At 30.9% G+C, this 15,538-nt stretch overlaps 1 protein-coding gene across 4 annotated transcripts; it reads right to left on the minus strand.

Moving 5' to 3' along the window:
• Positions 1 to 7,524: 7,524 nt before the first annotated feature.
• PIF4 (phytochrome interacting factor 4) lies at positions 7,525 to 11,840 on the minus strand. 4 transcript variants are annotated; one of them, XM_011027899.1, is made up of 10 exons: positions 11,670 to 11,840; positions 11,401 to 11,577; positions 11,007 to 11,098; positions 10,055 to 10,907; positions 9,876 to 9,974; positions 9,730 to 9,795; positions 9,158 to 9,223; positions 8,772 to 9,068; positions 8,496 to 8,625; positions 7,525 to 7,806 (listed from the first exon to the last, which is right to left on the minus strand). In XM_011027899.1, exons 3-10 carry the CDS (start codon positions 11,075 to 11,077, stop codon positions 7,802 to 7,804), a joined length of 1,587 nt encoding a protein of 528 aa, XP_011026201.1. In that variant the 5' UTR covers positions 11,078 to 11,098; positions 11,401 to 11,577; positions 11,670 to 11,840; the 3' UTR covers positions 7,525 to 7,801. The 4 variants fall into 4 exon arrangements, with proteins under 4 accessions (XP_011026201.1, XP_011026202.1, XP_011026200.1 ...); XM_011027900.1 differs by having other exon boundaries at positions 11,368 to 11,577; XM_011027898.1 differs by lacking the exon at positions 11,401 to 11,577.
• Between the last annotated feature and the right edge of the window lie 3,698 nt (positions 11,841 to 15,538).

The following is a 15,538-nucleotide window of genomic DNA, read 5'->3' on the forward strand; positions in this document are numbered from 1 at the left end:
TATATATATATATTAATTTTTTTAAATTTATTGGAGTCAACCTATATAATATAAAACTAGATTCCTTGACTAAATAAACCCTGAACCAAGTTTAATAATTATGTTTATAAAAATTATAAAGGGTGGTGATTGATACAGAAGGAAAGGTTTTTAAGTTTTGTCGAGAGAATAAAACAGAAACGAGGGTCACGAAATGCATGCATAAATTCCATTCTTCTTGAATCTACTTAGGGTTAAAAATAGAAATAAAACTTGTCTGGTGTGTATATGCTAAATAGAAGTCCAAGAATGTTAATAATATAGATTTTAGAATTCGATTACTTTTAGGTAATTTGTTTTTGGAAACTAGGATTTTTTCACGTAAATGATCTTGATTCCTTACTAGTCGTAATCACTTTGTTTGGAAAGCTTGATAAATTCCTACTCTACGATTTTCTTAAATTTTTCTCTCCCTTGACTATTTAGATCCTCTTCCAAAATAAAACTTGGCTATCAATGTTAAGGTTTTTTTTTTTTAATTTTATGTTCTACATAAAAAATAGAATAACATCAAAATTATAAAAATAACATGGCATGTTAGCGAATGAGATCGAACTATAACCCATATGATATTAATATTTATAGCTCAAACGCCGTAAAATTTATTCTTGTTAAGAGAATGGAGATGAAGCAAAGGTGATAGAATACATGTATAAATTCAACAAGTATTTATTAAAAAAAAAACAAAAGGCAGGCCATTTATTAAAAAAATTAAAGCTAGGCACATGAGCCCGGTAATTTAGGTGAGGCGCTGACCCTGACTCTGACCCTGACCCTGACCCTTACGTGTCATTTTTTTTTTGGCACCGAAAGAAATAAACAACTACTGTACTCAATTTCTGCCATGTTTATTTTGAAAATGAAATGAAAGGATAAGCACGCTGTCTGCCTTTTCAGTGTCCGTGACAACGACTGATTTCATCACACCCAATTTGGACCAAACCAGAAATCATGTCCCAGCCCAAGAGGACAAGGCCCAGGTCCAGACAGGATGAGCCCAAGAAAATGAGGCAGGGTAAGAATTACCATGACCCTTGTTTCACGTGCATACTAAGTGTCTGTTTGCACCGTGTTTTTTAAAAAATTAATTTTTTAATTAAAATTTAAGATATATTTTTTGATATATTAATATTAAAAATAATTTTTTAAAAATAAAAAAAATATTATTAACATATATTTTAACATAAAAAAATATTTAAAAAATAACCATAATTAGACTGTCAGACATACATTAAAAGTATTAGAAAGTAATTTATAGTTATATTTCATCAATACAGCCAGGAGATAAGCTGTTTAAAGTTCAGGCAAAGACAGCTTGAGGAGAAGAATCACATGATTGGTTTAAGCTGTTGAAATATAATAATTATTTTTTATACAAATCTATTATGATTTAGAACACCAATTAACCAAACGCAAATATGCTATACTGAATTGCTCGTGCTAAATATTTTCATATATATATATATATATATTCGGCACTTAGACCCACCAGAATTGGACCTTAGGCTTGGGAAAACGTCAAATACAGCTATTGTATGCATACAAATATGCTGATCATGATTTTGGGCCGGATCCATTGTAATTCATGTGCCCAAGTAAGTCATATTCAAGTGGTGTGGTGGGAATTAAGAGGATTGAATTTAGAGTTTGGTGGTGTTAAAAATAAAAAATAAATTTTAATATTTTTAGATTTTTTTAACGTGTTTAATGTGAAAAATAAAAAATATTATTTTAATAGATTTTAAAATAAAAATATTTTAACAAACAATCATTATTATAATTTATTAATGTGCACCTAAAACAATCATTATTATAATTTATTAATGAGCACCTGGCTAAAAATATAGTCACATGTCTGGAAAGGATCTTCTGGGATGGACGTAATGTGTTTGGTGCGCTCATAATTTCAAGAACGACCAGCCTTAACCATAAACTTGCAAGACTTATCACTTCGCATTGATTCTCAAATCTCAAGCAACTTCTGGACCAGATTCTGCTTGCAGCTAAATGCTTCTTCCTGGTCTAGCAAAAGATCCAATTGGTCTTAGGTTTCATGGTAAGAACAGTTTCTCAGAAAAACTGCAGTCCGTCACGACTAAACTTCTTATATATCCCGAGAAAAAGAATTTACGAGACAGATAACTGCTAAACTAAAATCTATCTGCATGGCCTGCTAAATGTCAAGTCCATGTGATAATATACAATCTGACTTCTGTACCATAAGCATTAGCGGAGCTAAAATTCTGTCTGCGAAGAGGCAATGAATATATTGATCAGATAATGCAACAGTGTTTCAACACATCGAAGCTTGATTTGAAAGTTATGTTCAAATGACTAAGTTGTAAGCTTTTCTACTATAAGGAACATCATGCGTAAAAAAGCTTAGATTTTGAGGATCCACAGCCTAGTCTGCACAAAGGAACCGAGTGAGCATCAAAGATGTTTGGCTATCCAACAAGAAATTTCAGACTTGAATTTTTCATTGTAGTGCTATACTCAAGTTATTTTGAATTGCTATAATTAATGAAATTATCTTCATATTTTTCAAGTTCGAAGGATCCGTAACCTAGTGTAGTCTGCACCTCCTAAGAAACTTAGTGAGCATCACATACGTTTGGTTGTCCAGCAACAAATTTCAGTAATGAATTTTTCATTGGAACACCAGACATAAATACTGTGGATTGATTCCTATAATGAAATTATATTTTTACTTAATTTTCTTTTAAAAAGCCTTGGTGTTGGGGGCATTTTAGTCTTTCTCAATGACTTATTATTTATTAAAAGATTGTTAAAGAGTATATTAAAAAAAAAAACTATAAAATTACTTATCTACTCACAAGTAAAAAAAATTAGGACTATTGACTAATGATATATTTATCTTTTCACTTATTTGAATACAACAAAAAAAAAATTTTACCCTACAAAAATAATAATAATAATAATGGAAGTCATGTGTCCAAAGGGTTATTTTTATCCTTTCATCATTTTTTTTGTAATTTCCAAGACATGAGTGGTGTTTTTGTATTTTTAATTTGAATACATAATTTTTTATTATAAAAAATTGTTGGAGTATGTTTATTACACATCAGTACATGGGTTATGTCTGTATTATTTGGAAGGCGCTTGTAATGCCATTCGACAGCTAAACCTACGATTTTGTCACATCATTAAAAGCATTATCATGTATTTTTTTGTTGGTATGATACATAGAGATGGATGATGAGTGGTTTGTTGTTAGTGGTTGTTCCCTCTCATTTTCTCTCTTTTATAGAAAACATTCATGTTTTTTTTTTTAGTATTTCAATTTTAATTCTTCTGTTTTTTATTTTTTATTTGCACCCTTGCCCTTTTTAAAAAAGTGTTTTATGTTTTTAATTTAATTCTTAAATTATAATTTATGTCTGATTTTTACAATTCGGTTTTTATCTTTTTGATTTTTTTGAGTTTTATTAATTTTCAATTTCATTAATTTAATCAATATTTATGTTGTTATATTTCATTTTGACTTAGGCCTCATTTTTTTTTATTTTTTTTGTTAAAGCTTTTTTCTTTTCAATTTATCCCTTTAATTAAAATTATTTTGGTGTCCTCTAATTTAATATTTATTTTGATTTTTATTCTTATTTTATTCTTATTTTTTTATTTTGGTTTCTTTTATGAGATTGGTTTTTTTTTCTTCTTGTTATCAAATATTTTTTTTTAAATGATAGTCAATCTACTTTACGGTCAACTGACGAGGGTAATGTCGAAGAAGTTGCGTTTGAAGCGTAATAATGGCTTGTTGGATGGCAGACGGACATGAAATAGTTGTTGAAGTGCATTCATCAAATGACACAGGTCGCTGGGCCACAAGGTTTTATAGGTTTTTTTAATTAAAAATTATTTATTTGTATTTATTTTTTGAAGATTTTATTTTATTTTATATAAATATATAATTTTTAAAATATTTATTTTAAAATAACATTTCTAATATATTTAGTATTCCATAATATTATTTATTTAATGAGTTTTATGTTTATATTTTTTTTTATTAATTTCAATAAACAAATTCAATAGAAAACGAGAAAAATATTTTATTTTATAGAATTAAATATCTTGATTTATATTTATTTTTTAATTTTTTAGTTATTATTATTAATAATTTTTATTTATATAGATAATTATTAATTTATTTAATTAAATATTATATTTTTTTATTTATATTTTTTATGTAAAAAGAAGATATATTGAAATAACATGTATAGCTATTTTTTTTAAAAAAAATATTCACGACATGCATTGGAGCACAGTTGAAATAGCTGGTTAGAAATAATACTTGTGTAACGTGGAAAAAAAAAATTCTACTCACGTGGGGGGCGGGGGGGTGGTTGGTCAATCCATTATTATTCGGGTGGCTACAAATTTATCGCCTGCCAAGCACTTCTTTTTAATACAAAAACTAGCTTTATAATACTATAAAACCACCAAATAAAACTTTAGTGGTGATGATAATAATAATAATAATAAAAATTACAATTAAAACAGACAATCTAAGAGATAATATTGATATTTAAAATACTGAATCTTTTACAAAACCGAACACGAAGGCGGAAAAATTATATTTATTAAATTGGGTTTGGGATTGATTTTAAGGGACTGAGTTTTATATGTTAATTTTGACACATTAAAAAATATTTAAAATTTTAATATTTTATAAGAATTTTTTTTAAAAAAATTCATATGAATTTAGACAATATATATTATAAATAATAAAATTTTTAAAAATCTTTTATCTTATATTAAAAAAACATAATTTTTTTATTGTATATATATATAAAAGTTTCAAATCCCTCATTTATAAAATATAATTTTTTTGGGTAATATAAAGTATATATATATACTAAAGAGTTTTACATTTTATATTTAAAAAATAAAATATTTTTATAATATTTATATAGTAAGTTTTTAAAAATATTTATAATAAACTATAAAAATATATAAAAAATTATATTTAAAAAAAACACTAATTTATTTATGTTAATCAGGTTTAGCTACGCCGTTACACCAGCTAGTTTTTTAATAAATCTAGATCAGTCCACTCATAAGGTTGAGCGGATTCTGTGTTCGCATGCGGGGCGAGTGCAGGTTTGATACTTAGTGAGCCATATAAAGGTTTCTCTTTCTCTTTCGTTTTTCTGATAAAAACATCCGTAAATCGTCGGAAATCAAAAGATTGATGTGATGGGCATGTGATGCATGTGCCGCATACCGACCAAGTTTTGGAGTCAAATATGGAGGATGTCTCGTATGCATTAACAAAACCAAAGAACAACAGTTTCTTGCTGTGTTGCAATTAGTACATTCCCTACTTCCCTGAATTTCTTGATTTACTTAATCACCTCTCCATCACTTTCTACAATAAATTCTAACGTCTCGTGCCGTCTACATTTAACCCTTAATTTAATTTTAAATTAAACTTGATTTAACTCAATTAATTAACTTAATTTTTAACTCAAGTTAGATTTAATCTTTTTTTTTTTTATCTTAGAATAATAAAAGTGATATATGTAACTTGATAATAACTAATTCGAAGAATTAGTAAATATAAAAAAAATCTTTCCAAATACAATTTTCTTTCGGTAAATATTTCAAAGGGAAAGCGCTCTTCTTGTTTTTTTATTTTTATTTTTTCCTTTCTTTCTTAATTTTAAATCTAGATCAAATAAATAGTGAGACTAAACTATTTTTTTTATTTTTTTGTTAGTTCTATCTTTAATTTTTAATCAACCAATCATTTTTTTGATCAACCAAGTTGATTTAGTTATATCATGATAATTTTTATATAATTTAATTTTAAATTTTAAATAAGACAAAAAATTAGGTTAGAATTTTTATAAATTGTTAATTTTATATATATATTTTTAATTTTATCATCAGTTTTTTTTTACATTTCATCTTAAATGATATTAGATCAGTTTTTGTTTTACATTTCATCTTAAATGATATTAGATCTATCAAGTTAATTAAATCAATATGTTGATTTTAAATTTGTGCTAAATAAAGAGTTAGATAAGGCTTTAAAATTGATAGTAAAATTTAATAACAATATCAAATAATTTTTAATAACTTACATATTTTTTTTATTATGTTAAAGGAAAATTAATACATCTTGCGCCCTCGTCCACACTCCATTTGCATTATATGCATCCAAGAACAATGACGAGGAAAGAGAGGAAATTCTTATAACAAAGACAAAGTCCCCACAACCACAAAGACATGTCTGCTCTTCTCGAGGGACCATTTGCAAAGCAACGTGGTGATGTAGATGCACTGCATCTAACATCCTCTAGTTAGTTGGCCATCTTTAATTAATCTTGATACTGCCCCCACTAACTTTTCAGTCAATTTGCAGGTTCACCGCCGGAGATCAAGAACGTTTTACATGCAAATTAATAATTCTTCATGTTGAAAATAACAGCTCGAGTATAACTTACAAAATAAATGAAGAGAATATAGATTGCTGATTTATTTCGAATTTGGGATCTTGTTTTCGACACCAGTCGTCAAATTATAGCCTTTGATGCTGCATCTTGCCGTAACGTAGCTGCCGTTTTGTGTGAGCACACATGCTCCTCCGTTCAGATATTGTGAACTTAAATCTGAGTTCACGACGGAAAGTTACGGCGGGAAATACATAATTTATCTGCATGGTTTTTTGTTTTTGTCAGCCGATAGGATTTATGAAGATAAAAGAACATTAAATTAAAAATAATAAATATTAGGATGCGATGAAAGCCACATTTAACAAATAATTTATAATAAATTGATGGAATTGTTAATAAAACAATACATATTCTCTCTAAATTACCAATATAATCTCTCAGGTTTTTAATTATACCTGCAATCTTTGATGCATCAATTTGTTACTTGCAAGATGAAATCCTCTAATATATTTGTTAATATGCTCTTTGGTCATGGTTGTCGTCCCTAATTGGGAGCATAGATTCGCCGGCGAGATTTAAAAAATTAATGACAGGGTTTTCGAAGAACGAAGTAAGGTTTTTATTTTTAGAATAAAAGGTTTTTCTCATAAGATTGGTATAATGCTTGCTTGAGTTTTTTTTTGTTTAAAAAAAAGTATTCACGCACCAATATTATTTTTTACAGCATATCTTGCGTTGCCTTAACCTGTTGCAAATATTAAAAGATTGATGTATACACAACCTGTTACTAAATCAGCATCTGTATTAGTCTTTTTTTTTGGCAGTGACTCTTTTGCATAGGTACAGCTTGTGAAACAGCATAAACCGTTTTTGTTTTGCCAGGATGTTCTGTCAGTCGCCAGGACAGACTGCTCCCGGCAGAAGAGGAGGAGCTCTCCACTGGCATGCTTGCGCTTGCAATGCTCACCGGACATTCTCATCATTTTACCGAAGAACTAGTGGCCCCTCTCTCTCACGCGCGCGCATATATACACACATACACAAGAGAGGTGTCTCCATCCCATCAGCGGCAACACTTATACGTAACTATTTCATTCAATAAAAAATGGTTACAAAACACGTTTGATGTTGATGGGAGATATTTAGAACATGGTAACAGCTATATTTCAGGGACATGTACAGAGAAAATATGACCGCATCTATTTCAGTAGTAGGCAGATGATTGGTGAGGAATTAAATGCTTCACATATCCAACAGGAAGTTGCATCCACCGCACAGCAATTCTCCTAATTTATCCGTCCAGGGGACCAGAAACACCCGATCAGAATTCATATCGCCATTTAACCTGTTCACATCGACGAGAAAAAACCTGTCAGATCAGCTTTAAATGATGGGGGCACTTGTGGCATTAAATTTTTTTCCCTTTCAGCTCCCAGGGAAGCCTTTTAGGCCTTGAGCTACTGTGAATGACTGACTCTCTTTCCTTATCCCTGGCGTGAATCAGATTTGAACGCAGATGCCAGCTGAGTTAACTAGCTAAGTTAAGCGGAGAAAACTCCCATTAAAAAGTTAAACAAGAAAACACGCGGAGGGAAAGAGGTACGTGAAGAAGGAAAGTACTATATAAAGTGACCAGTTTTGTCCTGGGGCCATGGGAGACCAGGAAGGGAACTGGTGGAGGCCATGAAAAATGACACTAAATACACAGACCATATGACTGTAAGTAGTGCAGAATGACAAAAGATTTTTGTGGCTAACCTCATTCGTGTAGGTTTTACACCATTCATTGTATGAAAGGATGGCGATTAAAGATAAGCTAGTAAATGGCTGTATTTGTTTCTCTCACATCAAATTAATGCCCTCAGGTTGCATCACTATCAATCACTCGAGGAAGCCGAATATGGTCTAACAAAGACACCGTATAAAGTGGACTCGAGGGAATTCTTCGTCTAGAAATTCAAAACTTTGGGATGTTCTCCTCCTAGCAACTAAAATTATTTTTCCATGGAAGGTGAAGAGAATAGAAAGGCTTACCCGTCTTGCCACTCGGAGGAGCATCACTGGCTGCAGTTCCAGCACTCAAGGGTCCACCGCCACTGTTTGGTGGTGCCATCATTTGGTCCTGCTGTACTGTTTGCGAGCCAAACTGGAACATATTCATGGGCTGCAAGACCAAACCAATGCAGCAACACTATTATATCACTGAACTTTTTTTTTTTTTTTCTGATTACGAGATCATAAAGCAATTTACATTATTGAAAAGCCATAAACACAAATGATCATCTCATGAAACGAGGTGAATCACAAAACCTGAGAAGCAGCTTGCATATGAAAGCCCATGAAACGTGCATACTGATCAGAGAAAGTACGATTTTGCATCTGATCTTGATAATTAACTGGATTCAGTACTGGAGTTTGGCAATTTACTGCCCGGTCCTGTCTGGGAGCCATAGAAATGGATTGATCAACAAGTGGGACCCGAGGCAAATGCATAGGATTTTGCATAGAAGGCAAAGGAGGCGGACCCATTCCCATTCCCATGCGGGACATGAAATGCTGCACTCCTGGAAACATCACTGGGACAATCCCACTTCCCATCCACATTACCTGAAAAACCCAAAAAATCGTCAATGGATTTGAATTGAAGGAAGAATGATAAGCTCAAACTTTGATTTTTATAAGAATATCTACCAAACCTGAAGTTGTAATTGAAGTGACTTCAGATACTCAATTGCCTCATCTAACATTGATGCTTTATCTGTCTGTAACATTAGGACAAGCTTAACTTGAGAGAACAAGGAACATTTTCTAAGTAAGAGAATAAAGTACGGAGAGAATGCGCTCTCTGATTTACTCCTGTTATGGAATAATTAAGTTAAAAGCGTTTGATTGATTATTTTGGCTAAAAACCAGGAAAATTTGGACAACTTTTATGCCACCATCCCTGTATATATTCTCAAAAAGCAAAGGTGATCATGCCCATTTTTCACATCAGTGGACTTGCTCTCATCTACTCCTGTTTTCCCTTAAAATTCCCATTGGCAATGCTATCCTTTACTCACTTGCCACATATCCGTCTTAACTTTTATTCTTTATTCAACCATCATTTCATAAATATGCTAACCCTTTTCTTTCGAACACTGCATACCACGGTAAAAATCTCGGGCTAACAACAGGTGATTAGATAAAAAAATGTCTTATACATGCAAAGAAAAGAGTAGCAGAGATCGATAGTAAAACTTGAACTATGAAGATCAGAAAAGAAGACCTTGTTGCAGTGAGGTATGAGCTCTTGCAATGCTCTCATCTTCTCATTAATTCTATCCCTCCGTCTCTGCATTTAAATGGACAACAGTTGAGTAACTACTGATACAATCTTGAATCTCGAAATGCAACGAGATCAGATATTCCTACCCTTTCTGAGAGGTTATGCACTTCAGCAGCACGGCTCCTGCGGGCAGATCCTGATCGTTTGGCTGGCTTGTTTGCCACTGCTGAATCAAGTTCGGCATCCTATATCATTCACAATTCATGTTCATCATGCAACGTATAACATCATTACTGACAGATGGAGAGGGAGTTTGTATATTCACCTCACTTTGGCACTCAGATTCCTCCGCGTCCATGGTCTTTCTTTTCTGGCCACGACTAGGTACTGCAGATTGCTTACATGTTCTAGCAAGACTACTACCTGACCCACCTGAGGATGAAGTAGCAGTAGGATCAAGTGTCTGATCAGCTTTGCCTCTCTCGCTCTGGGAGATTACTTTTCGCGGATCATCTATGGAGGGTCCGGCAGACAAGCCTGTACCGGTCTCAATAGCATTACCAGAAGCACGGCTCAGGAAACGGTCACGTGGAGTTTGGTTGCTTGACCCTACTGTCACCACAGAGAACTCCCTGGCCTCTCCTTGTGAAAAATCTCCAGACCCCTGTCCTCCAAATTGTCGACTTGAAGATCTAAAATCACCCACTTTTAGGGGAGCTGAGAACTGAGAAAAGTTAACATTAACAGCTTTACCAAATCCTCCTAAACTAACATGATTTTGCTCCTGGACTTGAATTCTTGGAGGGGGCATTGGGTTTCCTGGAAATTCAGGAACCACTGGATGCTTGTTGTTGTTGAGTTGTTGCTGCTGATGTGAAGTTTTCGAGGCATCAAATTTAGCCGACTTTTCTTCTGAAATTTGATCAGAAAGCGGTGGTGGCAATTCGGAGAAAAAATCGGAACAGAACTCCTTTTCAAAGGAATCTTCAAGAGGGTCATGAATCCAAGAAACTGTCTCATCATCTTGAATCAAATGACTTGAATTCAGAGTAGAGTCATAGCCCCTTACTGTTGGTGAATCATGTTTTTGAACGTGAGGATGTGGTTTTCTTTGTGTTTGGCTGTGCAAAACCACCTGCCCATTTCGCCATAGTAGCTCTACTAGCTCCTTGTCTGGCCTGCAAAAGGTAAAAAATGGGGCAGCCAAAATCAACAACCTTTACAAAAATAGATATGCTTTGAAGATCAGATTATCAAAATTTAGATAGAGCACACACTCTATGGGGTTCTTCTGATTGGAGACAGGAAGATCACCCTCAAGATTCCAATCAGGAATGCAATGATTCATGGCTGAGAAGACACAGATATCCTGTTAAACACAACACAGAAGATAAGTTTAAAATATTTGACAAAAAGTATTAATAATTATTATCAGTCTAACGGGGATGATGCTCTGTGTCATTATGGAAGTCTTATAAAATGGTCAAAGAAAAAAGAAAAAAAACACGAGGAGAAACCATGTAACACACCAACAAGTAAATTAATAATAAATGAACATGAAATGGAATTAAATAGTATCGAGAACTGTATGCATATCATAAAGACAGACTGAAAGAAAGAATCAGCAACACAAAGCACCCTGCTTGAAAAAGAAGAAGACAAAATCGGCACCAGTCAAAGAGGGAAACTCTTGAAAACAAGACCCATTGGAGAATCCTCAAGAAAACAAAGGTGCAGTCTTTTGAAGAAGGACTACAGAAACTCGAAGACCCACAAATAGCTGTGTCAAGAAAAGGAAAGTCGAAAGAGAAGAAGATAAAAGGGGCAAAAAAAAGACATCATTCTGGCCTGCAAGAGAAACCAAGCAGAGAGAATCAAACAAAGTGGACTTTAAAAGGCACACAAGTAGGAAACATATGGGAAATGAAATCAAATCACACCTGACCAAACCAATTCAACTGAACCACTTCAACTTCCAATATGACTTCTCTCTCTCTCTGTCTCAGTAGAAAGCTGTGTAAAGAGAAATTTGAGAATGGACTAGCCCGAGAGAGAGAGATAGAGGAGGGTCTGTTTTTAACTCCCAGTTAGAAAGACAAGGACATGACACAGACTAAGAGACTTAGGGGAAGGATTCTGTAACAAAGCAACTCATTTTTTAATCTGCAGTTACTTGCACTGCATTCCACGTGGCAGATGACCAGTGAGTTTGTTTTTTTAGTGGGGGCTAGCTTGTTGAAAATTCGGCTGACTAAAATATATTTAAAAATACTAAAAAATTTAATTTAAATTTAACAAAAAAAATTAATCTCAATATCAAATAGCTGAGCAAAAACATTTAATTTGAATTTAACAAAAAAAAAATAATCTCAATATCAAATAGCTGAGCAAAAATAATAGAATTCAGAACTTATTAATATATTACAATTATTTTTTTATTTTTAATATCAATTTATCAAAATAATGCATTAACCCTCAAATAAAATTGCTACATTGACCGGGTGGATTTATTGACGAGGGAAAAGGGCATTATAAACAGTGTTTTAGACAACTGATCATCAATAGCGTGGCTTGTTGGATTTAGGTTGTAATTGACAGTTTTTATTGTTATGATTTAGAAAAATAGGTTTACAATAAATTATAGTTTCTCATAATCAAGAGTTCAAGAAAGAATCTGTAGCACTGTTTATTGATTAGAGATATTATCCAATGCACCTGAATTATCATTTTAAGCAATTTTACTATTTTAAAACGTTAATAACTTAAAAAATCTTATTCTCTGCTTTACTTTTTTTTATAACTAGACCATATATTAAAAATATTTTCAAACTCGTTATCCTAAATACAATCAAATGTCACAAAATAACTCATATCTTCTAAAAATATAATTTACTATAAAGTTTACTTGATAAAATACGTTCACTTTCCAGTAATGGGCTAGCAATCATTTAAAAATTCTTCTGCCACGATCACATCATTAGTGTTTGTGTCTGCCTATCCAAGCTCCCAACTCTCGAAGGAAAAGTAATATAATCTTCAAACGGCGATGAGATTAATTAGGGTTGATAAGATTGATATTGATGGCGGGTGGTGTGGTTGTTATTTTTTTAAAGTGTTTTTTTTATTAAAATATATTAAAATAATATATTTTTTATTTTTAAAATTATTTTTAAAATTAATGATTAAAATGATGCAAAATATATAAAACAATTATTTTTTAAAAAAGTTAAAATTTTTAAAAATACAATTTAAATCTTATTCTCAAATTTTATTTCCAATTAAACAGTAGAATATATAAAAAATGTGACAATTAATTAGATGGACGGGACAGTGACCTTAAATTTAGCAATAACAAGGTTCATCTTTGAATCGCTATCTACCAGTTGATCATGGAGATGACTTGCAGGTGATTATCAGTTATAGCAAATGTGGTGAATTATTATTACATCCTTAAAAATGACTAGTTAGTTCCTTTAATTCAAGAAACTCAATATCGAGTATTTATTTTTTCATTATTATTATAATTGTAAGTAATACTAAAATGTGTGGCCTTCCACAGTGGAGATGACACTGTACATACACTGTCAAGACACAATGGGAAACCTTGACTGTCAAGACACAATGGATACTCTGGTTGTAATTTTTTTCCTTCCATGTAGCTCATACTGATCAAAATATAGACCGATTTTGGCTGATTTTTTAAGAAAGGATGAGATTGAAAGGTAAAAGATTATAATAATAAATAAAAAAGAATGAGCGACTCATTTAGGCTTTGCGGTGAAATACCTATTTTGCCTTTAAAAAGCTATTTTATTATGGGTAATTAAGTAATTTCACAAGGATCCACTTGACATTCCAAAATTTAAAAGGAAAAATAACATCTTTTTGTTTATATAATACACAATCAAATAATTTTTATATCCTTATATAAAAAAAATATTAATGTAATGCATATTTGGAAAGCTTCTTTATCGTTCGTGTGACGCGTGAGAGGCTATTAGGTGGTCGGATTTCATTTATCTACAAGGACGTTGGAACCTTCTTGGTGTGCTAAAGATTGCCGATTTCAGCACCAATAATCTTTTTTTCTTCACATTCATAATTTCAAACTAATTCTCTTAGCTGGGAATATCTGAATAAAAGTTATCATTGCTCGATGTTTAAATTTAGTACATGTTATTACGCATGGATTCTTTCTTTAAACTTATATTCCTTTTTTCTAATCTGATTTTTTTATTAAAAAAACTAAATTTATTATTTTTTTATAAAATTATTCATATCTTTTAACCTGGATCATGTATTTGATAATTTAAATTTTGTGGGCTTAAATTTTTTTTTTGAATTTTTAATTATTATTTTTTTAGATTTTTTTATGTAGTTGATATTTTTTAAATTTTATTATTCAATATTTAGGAATTGTGGTTGTGATTTTTTTAAAGTGTTTTTTTTATTGAAATATATTAAAATAATATATTTTTAAAATTATTTTTAAAATTAATAATTCAAAATGATGCAAAATATATAAAAAATAATTTTTTTTAAAAAATAATTTTTTAAAAAATACAATTTAAATCATATTCCAAAATGTTATTTCCAATTAAACAGTAGAATATATGAGAAATGTGACAATTAATTAGATGGACGGGACAGTGACCTTAAATTTAGCAATAACAAGGTTCATCTTTGAATCGCTATCTACCAGTTGATCATGGAGATGACTTGCAGGTGATTATCAGTTATAGCAAATGTGGTGAATTATTATTACATCCTTAAAAATGACTAGTTAGTTCCTTTAATTCAAGAAACTCAATATCGAGTATTTATGTTTTCATTATTATTATAATTATAAGTAATACTAAAATGTGTGGCCTCTCCACAGTGAAGATGACACTGTACGTACACTATCAAGACACAATGGATACTCTGGTTGTAATTTTTTTTCTTCCATGTAGCTATTACTGATCGCCGATTTAGGCTAATTTTTTAACGAAGGATGAGATTGAAAGATAAAAGATTATAATAATAAATAAAAAAAAAGAATGAGCAACTCGTTTGTGCTTTGCGGTGAAATACCTATTTTTCCTTAAAAAAATCATTTTATTATGGGTAATTAAGTAATTTCACAAAGACCCACTTGACATTCCAAAATTTAAAGGGAAAAATAACATCTTTTTATTTATATAATGCACAATAAAATAATCTTTATACCCTTATATAAAAAAATATTAATGTAATGCATATTTGGAAAGCTCCTTTACCGTTTGTATGACGTGTGAGAGGCTATTAGGTGGTCAGATTTCATTTATCTACAAGGACGTTTGAACCTTCCTGGTGTGCTAGAGATTGCCCAGTTCAACACCAATAATCTTTTTTTCTTCATATTTATAATTTTAAACTAGTTCTCTTAGTTGGGGATATCTGAGTAAAAGTTATCATTGCTCGATGTTTAAAATTAGTACATGTTATTCCGCATGGATTCTTTCTTTAGACTTATATTTTTTTTTAATCTTATTTATTGAATTTTTTATTAAAAAAACTGAATTTATCATTTTTTTATAAAATTATTCATATCTTATAACCTGAATGATGTGTTTAATAGTTTAACTTTTATGGATATAAACTTTTTCTTTTTAGATTTTTAATCATTATTTTTTAGTCTTTTATATTTTTAAAATTTTATTATTTAAAATTTAATATGTTTAAAATTAATTTTTATATATTTTTTTAAAAAATTGGTATTTTCAATCAAATAATTGGAGGCATTAATTTTTTTTCCATCTCAGGATTCAACATAGTTTTTTGAAAAAAA

This window comes from Populus euphratica, unplaced genomic scaffold (genome assembly GCF_000495115.2).
Source record: "Populus euphratica unplaced genomic scaffold, PopEup_1.0 scaffold30.1, whole genome shotgun sequence".
NCBI classification, from domain to species: domain Eukaryota; kingdom Viridiplantae; phylum Streptophyta; class Magnoliopsida; order Malpighiales; family Salicaceae; genus Populus; species Populus euphratica.

Bases quoted from the DNA above. Each gene is read 5' to 3' on its own strand.
- PIF4 (XM_011027898.1), bottom strand. From the start codon at position 11,077: ATGAATCATTGCATTCCTGATTGGAATCTTGAGGGTGATCTTCCTGTC. The intron at 10,908-11,006 runs GTGTGTGCTCTA...TACCTTTTGCAG, and splicing joins AATCAGAAGAACCCCATAGA to GCCAGACAAGGAGCTAGTAG. The intron at 9,796-9,875 runs GTAGGAATATCT...ATTTAAATGCAG, and splicing joins TGCATAACCTCTCAGAAAGG to AGACGGAGGGATAGAATTAA.